Source organism: Bombina bombina, chromosome 6 (assembly GCF_027579735.1).
Source record: "Bombina bombina isolate aBomBom1 chromosome 6, aBomBom1.pri, whole genome shotgun sequence".
Classification (NCBI taxonomy): domain Eukaryota; kingdom Metazoa; phylum Chordata; class Amphibia; order Anura; family Bombinatoridae; genus Bombina; species Bombina bombina.
The window spans coordinates 1,097,110,484-1,097,132,082 of record NC_069504.1 but is presented as its reverse complement, the minus strand read 5'-3'; the positions used below and the strand labels follow the sequence as shown (position 1 = coordinate 1,097,132,082).

At 39.8% G+C, this 21,599-nt stretch overlaps 1 protein-coding gene across 2 annotated transcripts in view; it reads right to left on the bottom strand.

Annotated features, from left to right (window-relative positions):
- PPARA (peroxisome proliferator activated receptor alpha) overlaps positions 1 to 21,599 on the bottom strand; it is a 189,178-nt gene that overhangs the window by 20,066 nt on the left and 147,513 nt on the right. For both annotated transcript variants that reach the window (XM_053719013.1, XM_053719012.1), the window contains 2 exons: positions 16,995 to 17,194; positions 8,679 to 9,126 (listed from right to left, as the gene is read on the bottom strand). In XM_053719013.1, coding sequence (XP_053574988.1) covers positions 8,679 to 9,126; positions 16,995 to 17,194 — 648 coding nt within the window. The remainder of the gene's footprint in view (positions 1 to 8,678; positions 9,127 to 16,994; positions 17,195 to 21,599) is intronic.

Here is a 21,599-nt window from a genome sequence, read left to right as displayed (position 1 = left end):
GGAGGTCTGTCCTCCTTACAAGTTCAGCCCATTTTATTGGATTGTGATTTTAATAAGAAGAGACATCTATTTCATAAAATGGTAAAAATCCTTTTGTAAGAAAATAAGCAATGTACAGGTGATAGCTTTAATATCTAACTAATAGTGGATAGGCAAGCTTGCAGGACACTGAGGTCCCTTCATCAGGCATTCTGCATATATAAAAATAAAAACCTAAAGGAACAACGTTCCATATGTTTAAAAATCTGCAGCTGGTAAAACAAGTAACTGGAAAGAAAATACAGTAGAACTGCATTCTGCATAATCAATAGATGCACACAAAGAAGACTGAATTTTAAACCAGCAGTAGATATTTTTCTGACAAATTTCAAAATTTTATTCAAATTGCCGGCCCCCTGTGTCATGTGACAGGCAGCAGCAAATCACAGGCTACGTATATGCTGTGAACTCTTGCACATGCTCAGTAGGAGCTGATGCCTCAGAAAGTGTAAATATAAAAAGTAAATTGCAACTTTTTTTGTTTAATTGTATGCTCTGTTTAAATGAGTTCATTTTTGCTATTCATGTCACTTTAATCTTAAAGGGACAGTGAACACCAACATTTATATTTTTTAAAAAGATAGACAATGCCTTTACTACCCATTCCCCAGCTTTGCATAACCAACACGGTTATAATAATATACTTTATAAGATTTAAACCTCTACATTTCTGCCTGTGTCTAAGCCACTACAGACAGCCTCTTACCACATGCTTTTTTATTTGCTTTTCACAACAGGAGACTGCTAGTTCATGTGTGCCATATATATAACATTGTGCTCTCTCCTCTGGAGTTGTGCATGACACAGCACTAATTGGCTAAAATGCAAGTCAATAGATTATAAATAGAATGTCATGTGATCAGGGAGCTGTCAGAAGATACAGGGTAGTAACAGAGGTAAAAAGTATATTAATATAACGGTGCTGGTTATGCAAAACTGGGGAATGGGAAATAAAGGGATTTCATTTTGGAGGACTGTTATTTAATGAACAGTAAAAAGATCTTATTGTGTGCATAAGAGGTTGGGTTGTATCAATAACACAGAGACCTCTCTGCGATAAGACAGACAGAGCACTGTGTGTTCCTCAAAGGTGGAGACTAAATACTGTGTGTTCCTCAAAGGCGGAGACTAAACACTGTGTGTTCCTCAAAGGTGGAGACTAAACACTGTGTGTTCCTCAAAGGTGGAGACTAAACACTGTGTGTTCCTCAAAGGTGGAGACTAAACACTGTGTGTTCCTCAAAGGTGGAGACTAAACACTGTGTGTTCCTCAAAGGTGGAGACTAAACACTGTGTGTTCCTCAAAGGTGGAGACTAAACACTGTGTGTTCCTCAAAGGTGGAGACTAAACACTGTGTGTGAGTTTGTTACTTTATTAGTTCACACATAACTATCCTTTACCGGCTTGATGAGAAGAACAGACTTTTAAACCCAGAAATCTCCATTACTTTACAATAAAACTTATTTTCAACATTTAAACAACTTATATAATTTTAAAAAATACATTTCCATATTATTCTCAGGCTAATCTTTGAATGCATTGTAATATCTAGCATTAATTTTGTGGTTTTAACGTCCCTTTAAAGTTTCAAAGTAAAGACAAATGTTATTTGCCAACGTTAATGGGCCTTTAAGATACTGAAATGCACTGTCATGTGCCCACGTCTTCCCACGGTAAATATACCTTTAACATAACTGCTGCTATTTACCATTTCAGTTGTGGTTCCCTTATTTATTTTTGTTTTTAGACATTACATGCTCCCTGTATAATGTGACAGCCATCAGCCAATCATAAACATATATGTATTTAGCTTTAACTTTTGCACATGTTCAGTAATAGCTGGTGCCTCAGAAAGTGTGCACATAAAAATATTGTTTACATTTTGATAATAAATTGGAAAGTTGTTGGGGGTTTTAAACCACACGCTCTATCTCAATCGTGAAAGTTTAATCTTGGCTTTACTTTTCCTTTAAAGGGACATCAAATTTAGATAGAGAATATAGTTTAAAGGGACAGTCTACTCAAGAATTTTGTGTTGTTTAAAAAGATAGATAATCCCTTTATTACCCATTCCCCAGTTTTGAATAACCCACAGTTATATTAATACACTTTTTACCTCTGTGATTACCTTGTGTCTAAGCCTCTGCAGACTGCCCCCTTATTTCAGTTCTTCTAACAGACTTGTATTTTAGTTAATCAGTGCTGACTCCTAGTTAACTCCACGGGTGTAAGCACCATATTATCTATATGACACCCATGAACTAATGCCCTCTAGTGCATGCATTCAGATAAGAGGCGGCCTTCAAGGGCTTAGAAATTAGCATATGAGCTTACCTAGGTTTAGCTTTCAACTAAGAATACCAAAAGAACAAAGCCAATTTGATGATAAAAGTAAATGGGAAAGTTGTTTAAAAAGACATGCCCTATGTAAATCATGAAAGTTTAATTCTGACTAGAGTGTCCCTTTAAACAACTTTCCAATTTACTATTTTCTAAATGTTTCATTCTCTTGGTATCATTTGTTGAACAAACAGCAATGCAAATGACTGAGCCAATAATATGAAGCATATATGTGCAGCTGCCAATCAGCAGCTCCTGAGCCCACCTAGTTATGCTTTTCAACAAAGAATATCAAGAGAACAAAACAAATTATATAATAGAAGTAAATTGGAAAAAAACATAAATCATGCTTACCAGATAATTTCCTTTCCTTCTGTATGGGAAGAGTCCACAGCTGCATTCCTTACTTGTGGGAAATACTGAACCTGGCCACCAGGAGCAGGCAAAGACACCCAGCCAAAGGCTTAAATACCTCCCCCACTTCCTCCCAACCCCAGTCATTCTGCCGAGGGAACAAGGAACAGTAGGAGAAATATCAGGGTAAAAAAGGTGCCAGAGGAATAAATTTAAATTTAGGGCGCCCATCAGAGAACACTGGCGGGAGCTGTAGACTCTTCCTATACAGAAGGAAAGGAAATTATCTGGTAAGTCATAATTTAGGTTTTCCTTCTTAATATGGGAAGAGTCCACAGCTGCATTGATTACTTGTGGGAAAAATATAGCTCTAGAGGACACTGAATGCTAACGGGAGGGTAAAAAGAGAGGCAACCCTAATCTGAGGGCACTACAGCCTGCAAAACTCTTCTCCCGAAGGCTGCTCCAGCAGAAGCAAAAACATCAAACTTGTAAAATTTGGAAAAAGTATGTAATGAGAACCAGGTAGCCGCCTTACAAATCTGATCCATAGAGGCTTCATTTTTGAAGGCCCAAGAGGAAACCACTTCTCTCATAGAATGAGCCGTAATCCTCAGAGGAGGCTTAAGACCCGCTGACTCTATGCTAAACGGATGACACTCCTCAGCCAAAAAGATAAGAAAGTCGAAGAGGCCCTCTGACCCCTACGCTTCCCGGAATAGAGAACAAACAGAGAAAAAAGTTTGTTTACAATCCTTCGTGGCCTGAAGATAGAACTTCAAGGCACAAACCACATCCAGATTACGTAGTAAACGTTCCTTCGATGAAGAAGGAATAGGACATAAGAAAGGAACCACAATCTCTTGATTGATGTTGCAATTTGACACAATCTCAGGAAGAAAACCTAACTTGGTTTGTAGAACAGCCTTATCAGCATGAAGCGCCAGATAAGGAGGGACGCATTGCCAGGCAGCAATCTCAGATACTCTGCGCACAGAAGCAATAGCCAGCAGAAGAGGAACCTTCCAAGACAACAAATTGTCTTCTTCATGCATACTCCAACGGAGTCTGTTGCAAAACTTTAAGAACAAGATTTAAACTCCAAGGAGGAGCATTAGATCTAAACAAAGGTCTGATCCTAGCAAAGCCTTAACCAATGACTGTACATCTGGAAGCACAGCGAACCTCTTGTGCAGTAAAACAGACAGGGCCGAAATCTGTCCCATTAGGGGACTTTCAGAAAAGCCCTTCTCCAGTTCATCCTGGAGAACAAAATAAGTAGGTCCTCCACACCTTATGATAAATGTGACAAGCAACCGGCTTACAAGCTTGAATGAGAGTATAAATAACTCTTTCAGAAACCCCTCTTTTGGCTAGGACTAAGCGTTCAATCTCCACGCAGTCAGCCACAGAGAATCTAGACATTGTTGAACAAAGAGACCTTGGTTAGCAGATCCCTGCAACAGGGTAACTTCCATGGAGGAGATGATGACATCCCCACTAGATCCGCAAACCATATCCTTCGTGGCCAAGACGGAGCAGTCAGTATCACTGACGCATACTCTTGCTTGATTCGAGCCACTACACGAGTGAAGTAGAGGTAACGGCCGGAAAAGATAAATTTAGATTGAACCTCCAAGGCACCACTAATGCATCTGTTAGCTTCGCATGATAATAATGCATCCTGTACCTAGACCCATAACTGGGCAGCTTGGTATAGAGACGTCATAAGATCTACCTTTTGCAAATCTCCACAAACACTTCAGGATGGAGAGACTATTCCCCCGGATGCAAGGATTGTCTGTTGAGGAAATCCGCTTCCCAGGTGTCCACACCCAGAATATGGATTGCTGAAAGCGAACAGATGTGGGTCTCTGCCCACTCCAGAATCCGAGATACTTCCCTCATAGCTAGGTAGCTTCTTGTTCCCCCCTGATGGTTGATGTAAACCACCGAGGATAGAATATCTGGTTGGAATCTTATAAACTGGGAGGAACCCAGCAGAGGCCAGGCCTTCAGAGCATTGTTGGGGAGGGAGCTTTTCTCCTGAGTCCATAGACCCTGTGCCTTCCTGGTACCCCAAACAGCTCCCCATCCTGTCAGACTCGCGACCGTAGTCACAATCACCCAGGATGGTCATAAGACAGACGTCCCCCGGGACAAGTGATCCGGACAAAATCACCAAGAGAGAGAAATCTGTTGAGACAGATCCGAATGATCGTCGTTCCACTGCCTCATCATGCACAGTTGCAACGGTCTGAGGTGAAACCTGGCAAAGGGAATGATGTCCATGCTGGACACCATGAGACCCATCACCTCAATACACCGAGCCACAGATGGCCTTAAGTAGGTCTGGAGGGCAAGACATGTGGAAGTTAGCTGCAACGTCTCTGGTCTGTTACAAATATTCTCATGTCTATGGAGTCTATTATAGTATCCAGGAATTCTACCCTGGTACTTGGTATAAGAGAACTATCTCTAGAATTATCTTCCATCCATGGGATCGAAGAAAACAGAGGAGAGATTCCGAATGGTCTACTCTTTGAAAAAATTCTTGGAGCTGTAGCTAGACCAAACGGAAGTGCTCATCCAGGAACGCAAACCTTAGGAACTGGAAGCGGTCCTTGTGGATTGGTACGTGAAGGGAGCATCCTTCAGATCTATCGTGGTCATGAACTTCCCTTCTCAAATGAGGGGAGGAATGGACCTTATTGTCTCATCTTGAACGAGGGGAATTTAAGCACTTTAGGTCCAGAATCGGACGGAAAGTTCCCTCCATCTTTGGGACCACGAAAAAGTTGGAAAAGTATCCCCAACCTCTGCAATAGACACTGGGACAACAACTCCTAAGAGGACAGATCCCGTACGCACCCAAGAAAGGCATCCTCCTTTTCTGGTTTGGAAAACAGGTTTGAGAGGAGAATCTGCCTTTGTGTGACTGAGACTTGAAACCTATCTTGTAAGCCTGAGCTATGACATCCAGGACCTATGGATCCTGCACGTCCCTGAACCAAACGACTGAAAGAGCAACAGTCTGCGCCCTACACGATCCAGAAGAGGACCAGGGACCGCCCATTCATGCCGAGGCTTCTTGCTCTGTTTGGATTTATTCCAGGACTGAGCACTTGGTTTGCTCTGGTTTAGCGGAGGACTGCTGACGATGCGCTTTATCAGAACAAAAAGAACGAAATTTGGAATTTTGACCCTTAGACTTGTTCTTATTCTCTTGCGGTAGGAGGGCACACTTGCCCCCTGAAACCGTGGAGATACGCCTGGACCAAACAAAATCTTTCCCTTACAGGAGAAGGAAAGAAGTCTAGTCTTAGAAGTCATATCCGCAGACCATGACTTCAGCCAGAGCCCGACGGGCCTGAACAGAAAAGCTGAAGCCTTAGCATTCAGGCAACTAATCTGCTTGATAGCATCACAGATAAAAGAATGAGCAACCCTCAAGGCCTTAATTCTTTCCTGAATAACATAGAGCGGACCCTCCACCTCGATCAAATCCTATAAGGAGTCGTACCAGTAGGTAGTTTCTCCAGCATCTGCAGCAACAGTCGCCACAGGTTGAAACAAAATATCCCGCATGTTGAAACATCTTTCTTAACAGAGTTTTCATCCTTTATCCATGAGCTCTTTAAATGAAGAGCTATCCTCAAGCGGGATAGTAGTACGTTTAGCAAGAGTGAAGATAGCGCCATCCCTTTTAGGGACGGAACCCCACAACTTCCATTGAGAGTCCAAGACCGGGAACAATTTCTTAAAGGGAGAAGAGGGGGAAAATGAATCCAATCCTGTCCCAAACTCTATCCAATTTAGGAATCAAAGGTTCATCAGGCAATTTGGCCTCTGGAACCTCTAAATTCGCCAAAAACTTGCTTTAGAGACAGCCCAAATTCCTACAACTAAAGTCTGGTTCCTCTGCAGCCAGAGGTTTAGTGGCAGCAGACTAAGATCCAGAATGTTCATACTCTGAAGTCTCAGAAAGAACTTCATCCTCGGATAACTTATCAGTTAAATCCAATAAATTATCTGATGTACTCTGGGAAGGAGTGCAATATGTAACCTATCGCTTGAGCTTAGCAGGGTGAGGTAGAGCATTAAAGGCCGCAGACACCGCAATCTGAACTGCACAGTAACGTCTGGAGGAAAAAAGAAAAAAGGCCCCCTCCAAATGGAGGATCACCAATGCTACAGGAAACTTCATGTGTAGAGGGAGATGAATGTAGGGTACGCACCTAACTGGACGACAACTCCTCAGAGGTGGACGGCTCAGTGGTATCAAACATGTTTGATATAATCACATTATCAAGGCATATGGAACATAATTGAAAGGGCGGATCTAAGGCCTCCTCACAATATAAACAGGAATTACTCTTAGGAATAGAGGGAGTGCCCTCTAAAGTAACTATAGAAAATAAAACAATTGAGGGAGTACCCTCTAAAGTAACTATAGAAAATAAAACAATCTTATTTTATAAAAAAAAAAATGGCACCCTTATAACCCAATGGCTGGGGCACTCACCACCTCCTATGACCCAGACAGTACAGAGATTTATGATTCCTCTCTGATAGACACCCGGTCAGGAAAGAGGGAATGAATCACATGGTGCACAATGCAGGACTGTCTTTGCTATGAGAGAAAGCGCGCCAAGCTTGTAAGCTGCATAGCTCTCAAAGTAAAAGTGAAACCTGTATATTCCATAACAGCCTATGAGCCCATAACATCTCACACATAAAAGCAGCATAAAATCAAATAAACATATAAGATTATTTCCCCCTGTTCAATAATCTACCTAAGGAGATATTAACCCTTGATTCCATAAAGTTAAAATGAGCCACACTATCTTCTTATGTTAACATGAGTGTAAAATAATCAAACGATCTTACCGGAATCTATGCCATGGAACAGTGACACAGTCCTTCAAGTGTGACAGATAGTAGCATCGCTTCTGACATGGACTTGAGTGAAGAAAGCAGGTAGCGAAACTCGTCAGCGTTGATTGCCTAAGGAGCTGTTAATCTGAGTGGGGATGGTTTTGCAGAAAGATTCTCCCTGCATCTCCGGACTCTAACTTTCATCCATGCTCTCACTAAGAGGCTGGCAGGACTACTTAAAACTCCAGTACCCTCCATAAGAGACTACTCCAAAATCTTCTGACAATTCTCTGCCAACCTCCTGTGACGAAAGGCAAAGAATGACTGGGGTTGGGAGGAGGTATTTGAGCCTTTGGCTGGGGTGTCTTTGCGTCCTCCTGGTGGCCAGGTTCAGTATTTCCCACAAGTAAGGAATGCAGCTGAGGACTCTTCCCATATTAAGAAGGAAATTGCATGCTCTCTGAATAACGAAAGAAAACATGTGGGTTTCACATCCGTTCAATTAACTTCTCTTATCAGAGTTACTTTGTGGTATCTTTTGTTGAAAAGCATAGCCAGGTAGATTTAGAAATAGCAATGCACTTCTGGGAGCTGTGTGCTGATTAGTGGCTATACACGTGTGTCTTTAAGGCTCACCAGATGTGTTCAGATAAATTATTACGATTATCATTTATTTGTAGGGCACCAACAGATTCTGCAGCGCTGTAAACAGGTATAATATGCAAAGGTAACATTTAAAAGACGCAAATGAATAGAGGCACCCTGCCAAGAATTGCCAGCTGTTGCAGATCATTGTCCCAGTAGTGCTCCTGAGATGATTTTAACTATGTGTTTACCCCCATTTGCAACAGTTAAACACATTTATATGCAAGGTATAGTACAATTATAAAATGCTCCGATACATTGCGCTTTTATGTGTATTTCCCGTTATGTCTAGATTGAGGGAAACAAGAAACACCCTATTTACTGTAAGATGTCTACTTGGGAACTGATTAACATATTCATATGTGCTGTATTTTTAGGAGTATTAGAGGACTACCGTCACTTCCCCCGCGTATCTCCTTACCTCCACAGCAAATAAGAGCAGCTACAAATAGGGATATGTCACTGTCATCCAGTTCCAGGGCGTTAAACTTCATGGCAAACTCAAATTTAGGCTCCATCATATCTCCAATTGGCTTCCTCAAGCTTTTCAAGAACTCCCGCGTTATGAAACCGTTCCCGTAAGCCACCAGCATCCCGTCTTTGTTCATGACTGAAGCTAACATGGCAAACATGGCTTCATAAACTCCATATTTTAACAAAGTCACCTGATCATTCAGGTCAAGTTCGGTGAATTCTGGGATGGATTTGGCAAATTCAGTGAGTTCTGTGACAGTCTCCACCGACGTGCATTGGCAACAGTGAAAGATCCGGACTTCAGCCTCCTTGTTCTGTATACCGTTGGCGACCAACTTCGCCACTAGTGTTTTCTCCGCCATACATAATGTTTCCATATCATGTATAACAAAAGGCTACAAAAAAAAAGAAGAAAGTGAGGTATATTTTTTTTTACCAACATGGCAAGATTATGTTGTGTAGTATTAATATACAGTGTATATATATATATATATATGTTAGGAAATGATCTAAACACCAACATAGAAAGAATAAATCCAATTTGTTATGTACATCAACAAACTCAACACAAACAAAAACTGATCACTGTGCATTGTTTGTTTACTGGGAGTTCCAGGATGTCTGAGATCAGGGTTTACAGTAATCTACTTTATGTAATCTAGCATCAATGTTCAATACGACCTCATAGACCCCAGATAATGATATATCTATTCCCAGCAGCAGACAATATGCAGATAAAGGCTATGCCTAGCACAGAGTAAAGGAAATACAGTCTGATAAGATGTGCTGACACAGTAAAGGGAATAAACTAATATAATAGGAACCACAGCACAAGGCCGACCTGATAACTCACCACTGGAGAAGTACGGCCGCTGTATTCATTCAGATATTCCAAAATCCTTATAATGGTAATATCCCTCCTATAGAGGGTTCTGTAGAACATATCTATATAGTACTTTTCTCTTCAAAGCGACTAAAGCAAATAGGCTTTTAACTGGTTGTTAGCAGCTATTAAATTATATCTGTTAATGATACAACTCAATTTCTGGACCACAGAAAGAATTAAAACTCTCATTAATCCCCTGGCTATTACACGGGAGTCCAAACCTTTTTACATGGACGGTCGGTCACTAATAGCGGTAATGGACGGGGCAACAATAGGTTACACTCATGCTAAACACTGAACTTCAAAAAACAATTAGATCACGTTTTTAGTTAAAAATGACCTATACATTTGTTATTAGCAATGACATTTGTTACTACTCAATTTGACAAATATATACAATTACCTAAAGAGAGGTGCAGAGCTGCTGATATCTGTTTTCTGGTCAGTGGTGCTAAGAGACACTTCAAATCCCTTGGAGAGCCGTATGTGGCCCCGGGGCAGTAGTTTTGGCAGCTATGAGCTAAGAGGTTTTGCTGGTGTCATTTTAACCAACTAAACCACCACACCAGCTTCATTATTTCTGTTTTCTAAGCCTTTTAGATAAAACCATCAGGGGTTTCTCCTGTTTCATGAGCTGGTTTATTTATCTGATCACAGCATAATCAGAAGTTATACACTGTTTGAGTTTTATTCTAATTTCAGAACACAATGTGTTAATCTAGTTAGGATTATTACTGTCCAGCGACTGATACAAACGTTGAGTGTAGCCTTTCTGTTGTACTGCTGTATAATGATATTTAAGGATGTTGAATATTTAATAACATACCTTAAAGGGATATGAAAGCCCAAAAAATGATGTCATGATTCAGATAGAACATGCGATTTTAAACAACTGTCTAGTTTACTTCTATGACCATTTTTCTTTGTTCTTTGGTAGCTTTTGTTGAAAAGCAGGGGCATAGGCTTAAGAGCCGACTCATTTGCTAGAGCACTAGATGGCAGCAGTTTTGTAAGAATGTTGCAAGAGCACTAGATGGCAGCAGTTTTGTAAGAATGTTGCAAGAGCACTAGATGGCAGCAGTTTTGTAAGAATGTTGCAAGAGCACTAGATGGCAGCAGTTTTGTAAGAATGTGTCAAGAGCACTAGATGGCAGCAGTTTTGTAAGAACTTTGCAAGAGCACTACATGGCAGCAGTTTTGTAAGAATGTTGCAAGAGCACTAGATGGCAGTAGTTTTGTAAGAACGTTGCAAGAGCACTAGATGGCAGCAGTTTTGTAAGAACTTTGCAAGAGCACTACATGGCAGCAGTTTTGTAAGAATGTTGCAAGAGCACTAGATGGCAGTAGTTTTGTAAGAACGTTGCAAGAGCACTAGATGGCAGCAGTTTTGTAAGAATGTTGCAAGAGCACTAGATGGCAGCAGTTTTGTAAGAACGTTGCAAGAGCACTAGATGGCAGTAGTTTTGTAAGAACGTTGCAAGAGCACTAGATGGCAGTAGTTTTGTAAGAACGTTGCAAGAGCACTAGATGGCAGCAGTTTTGTAAGAATGTTGCAAGAGCACTAGATGGCAGCAGTTTTGTAAGAATGTTGCAAGAGCACTAGATGGCAGCACTATCTCCTGCCATGTAGTGCTTCAGATGTGTACTTAGGTATCTCTTCTACACAGAATATCATGGGAACGAAACAAATTTGATAAAAGAAATAAATTGGAAACTTTTGAAATAAATTAGGATTTGATAAAGAAACGGTTCTATCAGGTGACTGAGGCAGAGAATGAAAAGTGTAATGTCTATAATGAGGGTTATGGAATAGGAGGGTGAGAGGAAGTCAAGTTATAGCTCTAAAAGGTTTGCAAAGCTGATATGATATCTATTTAGAATTTGAGAGCTACAAATCTAACAAGTGCTTCTCCAACACCAGGGGGCACTACACTGCACGGTATAACAAGGGACAGAGCAGAAAACCAAGGGAACAGACAATCCAACCTAGAAACAGTTTGTTGCATGTGGTTTTTGTCCAACAATGAATGACTATGCACAAGTGAAACAGGAAAGTCCAAAGTGACGGTCTACAGTGAGACATTGCGCCATAATAATAATAATAATAATGCGTATTTCTGGCTTACATTGAAATGAGTCTGATATGAAAAAGAATGTGATTGTTTAACTACATTATATCTTAGTGAATTAATTTAGTGACAAATACAACATTGTTTAGTAAATTCCCTCAGAATACTCAATGACAGTCTCAGTGTTGTTCCAGCAGGAAGGTAACTACCTTGTTAAACAACCAGCCTTTAATGCGTTGGGGGAGGGGAGGTTATAACAAGCTGCTGGGGAGGGGAGGTTATAACAAGCTGCTGGGGAGGGGAGATTATAACAAGCTGCTGGGGGAGGGGAGGTTATAACAAGCTGCTGGGGAGGGGAGGTTATAACAAGCTGCTGGGGAAGGGAGGTTATAACAAGCTGCCGGGGAGGGGAGGTTATAACAAGCTGCTGGGGAGTGGAGGTTATAACAAGCTGCTGGGGAGGGGAGGTTATAACAAGCTGCTGGGGAGCGGAGGTTATAACAAGCTGCCGGGGAGGGGAGGTTATAACAAGCTGCTGGGGAGGGGAGATTATAACAAGCTGCTGGGGAGGGGAGGTTATAACAAGCTGCTGGGGAGGGGAGGTTATAACAAGCTGCTGGGGAGGGGAGGTTATAACAAGCTGCTGGGGAGGGGAGGTTATAACAAGCTGCCGGGGAGGGGAGGTTATAACAAGCTGCTGGGGAGGGGAGATTATAACAAGCTGCTGGGGAGGGGAGATTATAACAAGCTGCTGGGGAGGGGAGGTTATAACAAGCTGCTGGGGAGGTTCTAACAAGCTGCTGGGGAGGGGAGGTTATAACAAGCTGCTGGGGAGGGGAGGTTATAACAAGCTGCTGGGGAGGTTATAACAAGCTGCTGGGGAGGGGAGGTTATAACAAGCTGCTGGGGAAAAGAAAGACAGCCGCCAATACGCAAGAAGAGTATTAAAGGGACATGAAACCCAAAAAATGTATTTTATGATTTAGGTAGAGTTTACAATTTTAAACAACTTTCCAGTTTACTTCTATTATCAAATGTGCTTCATTCTCTAGGTATCATTTGTTGAAGGCACAGCAATGCGCTACTGGTTGCTAACTGAACACATGGGTGAGCCAATGACAATCAGTATATATATATGCAGCCACCAATCAGCAGCTAGAACCTAGGTTCTCTGCTGCCCCTGAGCTTACCTAGATAAACCTTTCAGCAAAGGATAACAAGAGAAGGAAGCAAATGAAATAATAGAAGTAAATTGAAGTTATTTAAAATTGTATGTTCTGTATAAATCATGTATGTCTAATTATGACTTTACTGTCCCTTTAAGTGAGCCCAAAATGTATCAAAATTGACTCGCAACTTTATTTCCCCACTAAACAGGTTCAAATTCGATCTCATATATAAATATATTGCACCAAAATGGGCATAAATTATAGAACAAATATGATCACGTTCACCATTTCAATTGGCGCATATATCGTATGGAAATGCCTAATGCCTCAATTGACTTTTGCACCCTGTAAATATGCAGAAGGGTTAGACTTGCGAAGTCTGCATGGAGCTTTTCCAGGCCTAGGGATTAGAAAATCCATACTTTTCAACGCTAAATAACATGAAAGAGGGGCAAAACAGACAATGAAAATATACTGCACAGTTGTAGCACATAACTAAACATTTTATATTAAACATTTTCAGCATAGTGTCTGGTTTCAATGGGCAAAATCAGCTATTTAAAATGACAAAATAAAGGTAAACGATCTATTTGTGAAGAGTTTAATACACTCCAGCAGGTGCAACGGGTCCCTGGGAACACATTAAAAAGAAGAAAATGTTCCTTTAAACCTATTTAGTGCTTATTTCAATGCAAACAATGTCTGAGCATTTAGGAATAAGCTTTTATGTAATGAGAATATTACTGAAAAAGATTAAAGGGACATGAAACACATTGTTTTTCTTTCATGGTTCACATAGAGTAAAAAAACTTTGCAATTTACTCTATTATGAAATTTGCTTAATTCTCTTTGTTTATCCTTTGTTAAAGAAGCAGCAATGCACTAAAGGAAACTAACTGAACACATCGGATGCATCAATGACAAAATGTTTATATGTGCAGCCACCAATCAGCAGCTAGCTCTCAGTAGTGCATTGCTGCTTCTAAGCTACCTAGGTATGTTTTCCAACAAAGGATAACAAGAGAAGAAAATTAGATAACAGAAATAATTTGGAAAATTGTTAAAAATTGCTTTCTCTATATACATCACAAACGTTTCCCTTGCACTTTACTCTCCCTTTAAAGGGACATAAAACCCAAACAATTTCTTTCATAAATTAGATAGAACATACAATTTTAAACGACTTTCTGATTTACTTCTATTATCACATTTTATTGTTATCCTTTGTTGAAAAGCAAGGTTGTAAGCTCAGGAGCGTACACGTGTCTGCAGCACTATATGGCAGCTGTTTTGCAACAATGTTATACATTAGCAGGAGCACTAGATGGCAGCACTATTTCCTGTCATGTAGTGCGCCAGGCATGTGCACGCTACCTACCTAGGTATCTCTTCAATAAAGAATAACATGAGAACAAAGCATATTTGATAATAGAAGTAAATTAGAAACTTTTTGAACATTGCATTATCTATCTGAATAATAAAATAAACATTGGGGGTTTATGTCCCTTTAAGTTAAAATAATGAATCCAAGACGCTCTGGAACTACACAGCTAAAGTAAAGCAGATTGCCAAGACCTGAGTAATAATTCCTGTAAGGTGAGCAAGTTTCTACACAAACCGAGCTGCACTTTGTATGCTGACACAATACATTTATTAACTAGAGATCTGCTGTATCAAGAGGTTTTAATTTAACCCTTGAAGACCAGGGGGACCTAGAAATAAGAGATTTTCCAAAGTCAAACCTCTAAGCAGCCTTCTGCATTGCATTATGGGGAAACTGTCATTAAAAAATGTAAATTACTGTATCTATTTGTCTGTTTCAGATGCAGCTGAGATTCAGTTATTATGTCCCTTTAAATACCAAGAGATGAATTTTGTTAAAATAAACCCCACCCCACAGCTCCTGGGTTTGTCGAGCCCTGTTTTAAGCTTTTGACAGCTGATTTTCCAATCAGTACAGCTGCTATTCATATAGAATCATAGCTGATTATGTAGTACGGACATGTTTTTTATGGTAGGACCTGTGTAATATCTGCACAAGATACTCTTAAAGGCACAGTCTACACCAGAATTAGTATTGTTTAAAAAGATAGATAACGCCTTTATAACATTTACACCTCTAGATTTCTGCCTGTTTCTAAGCCACTACAGACAGCCTCTTATCACATGCTTTTTTATTAGCTTTTCACAAGAGACTGCTAATTCATGTGAGCCATATAGATAACATTGTGCTCACTCCCATGGAGTTGTGCATGACACTGCACTTATTGGTTGAAATGCAAGTCAATAGATAATAAATAGTCATGTGATAAAGGGCGGTCTGCAGAGGCTTAGATACAAGATAATCACAGAGATAAAAAGTGTATTAATATAACTGTGTTGGTTATGCAAAACTGGGGAATGGGTAATAAAGGGATTAACTATCTTTTTAAACAATAAAATATTTGGAGTAGACTGTCCCTTTAAATATCTGCACATTTACACAACTTTATAATTTACCCTAAAATATACTTTTAAGTCTTTTAAAGGGACAGTAGACATCAAGATTTTCCGCAGCCTTGCAATAAACTAACATACTAGGTGAGTCTGAAAAGGTTTGTAATGCAAGACAGATATGTAGCAGGTTTAGCATTGTGAAATCTGCCATACGCTCTATATGTTCTAAAAAAAAAAAAAAAATCAGACTTAAAGGGACAGTGTACTTTAGCTCCTACTATTTACTTCCTTCTCTTGGTAGTATTTGTTAAAAAGCAAATCGAGTTTAGCTCAGGAGTAGCAATGCACTACTGGGAGCTAGCTGGTGGCTAGGCACATATGCCTCTTGTCATTGGTTCACTAGCTGTTTCCAGTAGTGCACAGCCCCCCTAGGCTGATTTATCTTTGTGTTTAACACCTTTATAGGGATCAAACACATAGTTATATACAAGTAATAGTGTAATAATCAAATTCTTTAACACCTTTAAATATTTTTTGCACTTTAATGTGACCCCATATATAATCTGGAAAATAAATATAAAAAGAATACTTGGTGAATCATTGACTTGAAAATACAATTTCATATTACAGTACAAGCTTTTGCAAAATCTGAAACAGAACAGAACTATGAATACAACGCCAATTCTGAAAAAAGTTGGGACAGCATGGAAAATGAAAAAAAAAAGTCATTTGAAAATTCAATTCCCCCTGTACGATATTGAAAACACATTATTAACACACTATTAAAACACTATTAACACATTATTTACACATTATTAACACACTATTAACACACTATTAACACACTATTAACACATTATTAACACACTATTAACACATTATTAACACATTATTAACATATTATTTGATGTTTTACTTTGTGAATTTCAAATCTGATGACTGCAACACGTTCCAAAAAAGTTGGGACAGGGACAATTTAGGACTAATAGCTATGTGACAAGTTGGAATAAGAAGGTGATGTTTAACAGATGAGGCAATTGTGTAATCATAGTATATAAGAAACCCCCCCAAAAAAGGCCTAGTCGTTCAAGAGCGAGGATGGGTCGAGGCTCGCCAATCTGCCAACAGATGCGTCAGCGAATAATCCAACACTTTGAGAACAACATTACCCAAAGACAAATCGTAAGGATTTTGGGCATTTCACCTTCTACAGTGCACAATATAATTAAAAGATTCAAAGAATCAGGTCAAATCTCGGTGCGTTAAAGGCAAGGCCGAAAACCACTGTGAATATGCGTGATCTCCGCTCCCTCAGACGTCACTGTCTCAAAAACCACCATGAGTCTGTAATGGATATCCTGACATGGGCTCAAGAATTCTTTGGTAAATCTTTGTCAGTCAACACCATTCACCGCTGCATCCACAGATGTAAGTTAAGGCTTTACTATGCAAGCAGAAGCCATAGATCAGCACTGTACAGAAGCGCTGCTGACTTCTCTCGGCTCTGTGTTTGTTTTTTTAGCATTTTCTTTACTGTCCCAACTTTTTGGGAATTAGGGTTGTAAATATTAACAATTTAACAGTGACAATTCAGGAAAACCCAACGAGATGACTCTGATGAGTGGTGCGAGACTGGGAGAGATGATTTGCAGTGACAGCTTCAAAATAAAGAGTAAAACCCCAAAACACAGATATATACTTACTGGGTTACTGGTCTTCCCGGTGAGGATACCTCTGGCCTTTACTTTGTTCATATTAAAGTTTTTTTGGTAAGCTTCATAAATGAGCTTAGCGAGAGACAAGAGGTCAGACATCTGCGAATCCTTAAGGTCCTGTTCACACGTTAAAATTTCAGCTTTAAGTTTTGCTTTCTCTGACCGCGGCATCCGTCCAAAGCGTATTGCTGAAGGCAAACATACAACACTTGCTGTGAGACTTCTGTCATATTACAAGTGGCTCACTGTGTATTTCTTTAATGCTCATATACTGTATGTATATTTGTAAAAGACAGTCAGTGTACACTAGAACAATAAATCATCATATTTAAAGCAATACTCTAATGCAATAATACCATTTGTTACAATGCCACTGCACACTGCCAATCCCGAGCAGAATACAACCATTGGGCCAATGAAAAGAAGCATACGCATGTAGCCACCAATCACTGACACTGATCCTCATGGGAGCACACTCGGTGTTTGAGATTACCTATGTTTCAAGCGGGGGTGGAACTACCATTGATGCCGGAGGAGCCCCATAAAGCCAGTCTATACATAGGCGTGTGCAGAATTTGTGCAATCCTAATGTAGGGGAGCCTTTAATTTGTGCAGGTTGCAGGTCTATCTATCTATCTATCTATCTATCTATCTATCTATCTATCTATCTATCCTCAAAATCATTATACAAAGTAGCAAGTATATTTTTAATATTGCTTACTACTGAGTTACACTTGGGGGGCCCACCTCTGTTAAATAGGTCCACTACTGGTTTTAAGGAACATTCATACCTTAATAAAATTATCTAACACATTAGAATATTTTACTATTTTAATGTCCCTTTGATCTGTTTTTGGTTCCAGGCACCACTATTATATATATTGTGGCTCCCAATCACCTTACAGATATTGCTGGATGGAAATAATTGACTTACTGATACAATATCATAAGAATAACAGTGCAAAATAATGCTTTTTTCAAGGGACACAAAGGTCAAACTGAAACTGTGATGGTTCAGACAGAGCATGCAATTTTTAGAGACTCTTATTTACTTCATTCTTTTGGTATCCTTGATTGAAAAGCATACGTATGTAGGCTCAGAAGTCTGGCTGCACACAATTGCTTCTTTTCATTGGCTCACCTGTTGTGTGCAGCTAGCTCCCAGTAGTACACTGTGCTCTGAAGCTGACTTTAACAATTATTTGTTTAGCCCATTTTCAGGTGTTAAACACATAGTTATATGTAAGCAACAGTACAGTAAAGTGTCACTGCCTTTTATTCCCCACAACAAGAGACCAGAGACACATGGAGGGGTAGTGCACCCCCACTAGACAACCAGGGGTCATTGATTTGTAATAAAATTAGTAAAGAAAATATTTGAGGGCATCATGTCAAAGAACTACCCCTCAAAATAGCCTCCTGCAGTTTTACAACATAGCTAAATATTTTACTTATTATGCACAGCTGAATCATACTACAGATTACCCATTGCATTGTTTCTTAACTGCGGTCCTCAAATACCCCCAACAGGCCAGGTTTTCATTATATCTGAACCCCTGCACAGGTGAAATAATCAGCTGATGGGTGAGAGGAAGTTAGTAACCATGGTTACTGATCAGCTGATTACTTCACCTGTGCACTGGTTCAGCTGTAATGAAAACCTGGCCCGTTGAGGGTACTTGAGGACCGCGGTTGAGAAACACTGCTGCCTATTTAATACCGGAGAAGGCGGAGTCATGCCAGAATAAGCCTGAGACGCATTATAAAATGTTAGAATCTATTTAAAGTGAATGTAAAGTGCGCATCCTCACTAACGTTACCCTTAACGTCTATTCAAAATAAATACCAGTTTCATTCATCGATTTACAATGTTTTTGTTATATACCTTGTTTTTTTATTTTGTTCGTTGGCTCCTGTTATTTTGATCCTCCACCCGGCACGCGCGCCTACTTAGTGTCAGTCTGATTGACGTCTTAATTACCAATCAAGGCTCTAACCACAGGGGGACCCACCCGCTTACGCTGACGTCACTACTCCTTTCTGCGCCTGCGTTATCATGTTCACAGACGATTTCCTTTAATGCTCGTGCACATTTCGCGCATGCGCAGTTGTTTTACTTTACGGAGCCCTGTCATTTCGGTAAGTACATCAGTAACAGGGCTGGGTTAGCAGATCGTTTCCTTCTCTTCACGATAGTATTCATTGAATGTATTGATTCAATGAATACTATGGTTGATTGACAGCAGAAACAGCATTTCCAGCATGCGCAATGGGAAGTGAAAACGGGAGCGCGCATTGAAGAGAAGTAAACAGCGGGTGGGACAGCTGTATACGGGATATGTCTAAAACTAAGGAAGTAAACTATGGGAGGAGCAGGTACTGTGAATAGTCGATATTTCGACTAAAAAATAAACTACATATTACTAATTTTTTAATAAATGTATAGTGGCGGTTAGGTTAATATCAGGATTGCCTACAGGAATATGTGTTCAAAAGAACGAAAATTGACAATCACTTTAAAGGGACACTGAACCCAAAATTTTTCTTTCGTGATTCAGATAGAGCATGCAATTTTAAGCAACTTTCTAATTTACTCCTATAATCAATTTTTCTTCGTTCTCTTGTTCTCTTTATTTGAAAAAGCTTTTTTTTTGGGTTTAGGACTCTGGACAGCAGTTTTTTATTGGTGGATGAATTTATCCACCAATCAGCAAGGACAACACAAGTTTTTCACCAAAAATGGGCCGGCATCTAAACTTACATTCTTGCATTTCAAATAAAGATACCAAGAGAATGACGCAAATTTGATAATAGGAGTAAATTAGAAAGTTGCTTAAAATGTCATGCTCTATCTGAATCACGAAAGAAAAAATTTGGGTTCAGTGTCCCTTTAATACCGGAGAAGGGCGGAGTCATGCCAGAATAAGCCTGAGACGCATTATAAAATGTTAGAATCTATTTAATACGGGAGAAGGGCGGAGTCATGCCAGAATAAGCCTGAGACACATTATAAAATGTTAGAATCTATTTAATACCGGAGAAGGCGGAGTCATGCCAGAATAAGCCTGAGACGCATTATAAAATGTTAGAGTCTATTTAATACCGGAGAAGGCGGAGTCATGCCAGAATAAGCCTGAGACGCATTATAAAATGTTAGAATCTATTTAATACCGGAGAAGGCGGAGTCATGCCAGCATAAGCCTGAGAAGCATTATAAAATGATAGAATCTATTTAATACCGGAGAAGGCGGAGTCATGCCAGAATAAGCCTGAGACGCATTATAAAATGTTAGAATCTATTTAATACCGGAGAAGGCGGAGTCATGCCAGCATAAGCCTGAGACGCATTATAAAATGTTAGAGTCTATTTAATACCGGAGAAGGCGGAGTCATGCCAGAATAAGCCTGAGACGCATTATAAAATGTTAGAATCTATTTAATACGGGAGAAGGGCGGAGTCATGCCAGCATAAGCCTGAGACGCATTATAAAATGTTAGAATCTATTTAATACCGGAGAAGGCGGAGTCATGCCAGAATAAGCCTGAGACGCAATATAAAATGTTAGAGTCTATTTAATACCGGAGAAGGCGGAGTCATGCCAGCATAAGCCTGAGACGCATTATAAAATGTTAGAATCTATTTAATACCGGAGAAGGCGGAGTCATGCCAGAATAAGCCTGAGACGCATTATAAAATGTTAGAATCTATTTAATACCGGAGAAGGGCGGAGTCATGCCAGAATAAGCCTGAGACGCAAAAAATGTTAGAGTCTATTTAATACCGGAGAAGGCGGAGTCATGCCAGCATAAGCCTGAGACGCATTATAAAATGTTAGAATCTATTTAATACCGGAGAAGGCGGAGTCATGCCAGAATAAGCCTGAGACGCATTATAAAATGTTAGAATCTATTTAATACCGGAGAAGGGCGGAGTCATGCCAGAATAAGCCTGAGACGCATTATAAAATGTTAGAGTCTATTTAATACCGGAGAAGGGCGGAGTCATGCCAGAATAAGCCTGAGACGCATTATAAAATGTTAGAATCTATTTAATACCGGAGAAGGCGGAGTCATGCTAGAATAAGCCTGAGACGCATTATAAAATGTTAGAATCTATTTAATACCGGAGAAGGCGGAGTCATGCCAGAATAAGCCTGAGACGCATTATAAAATGTTAGAGTTTAAAGGGACACTGAACCCAAATTTGTTTCTTTCGTGATTCAGATAGAGCATGCGATTTTAAGTAACTTTCTAATTTACTCCTATTATCAATTTTTCTTCGTTCTCTTGCTATCTTTATTTGAAAAAGAAGGCATCTAAGCTTTTATTTTGGTTCAGAACTGTGGTCAGCACTTTTTTTTATTGGTGGATGAATGTATCCACCAATCAGCAAGAACAACCCAGGTTGTTCACCAAAAATGGGCCGGCATCTAAACTTACATTCTTGCATTTCAAATAAAGATACCAAGAGAATGAAGAAAATTTGATAATAGGAGTAAATTAGAAAGTTGCTTAAAATTGCATGCTCTATCTAATCAAGAAAGAAAAAATGTGGGTTCAGTGTCCCTTTAAGCCTTTAAAGCCTTTTTTACA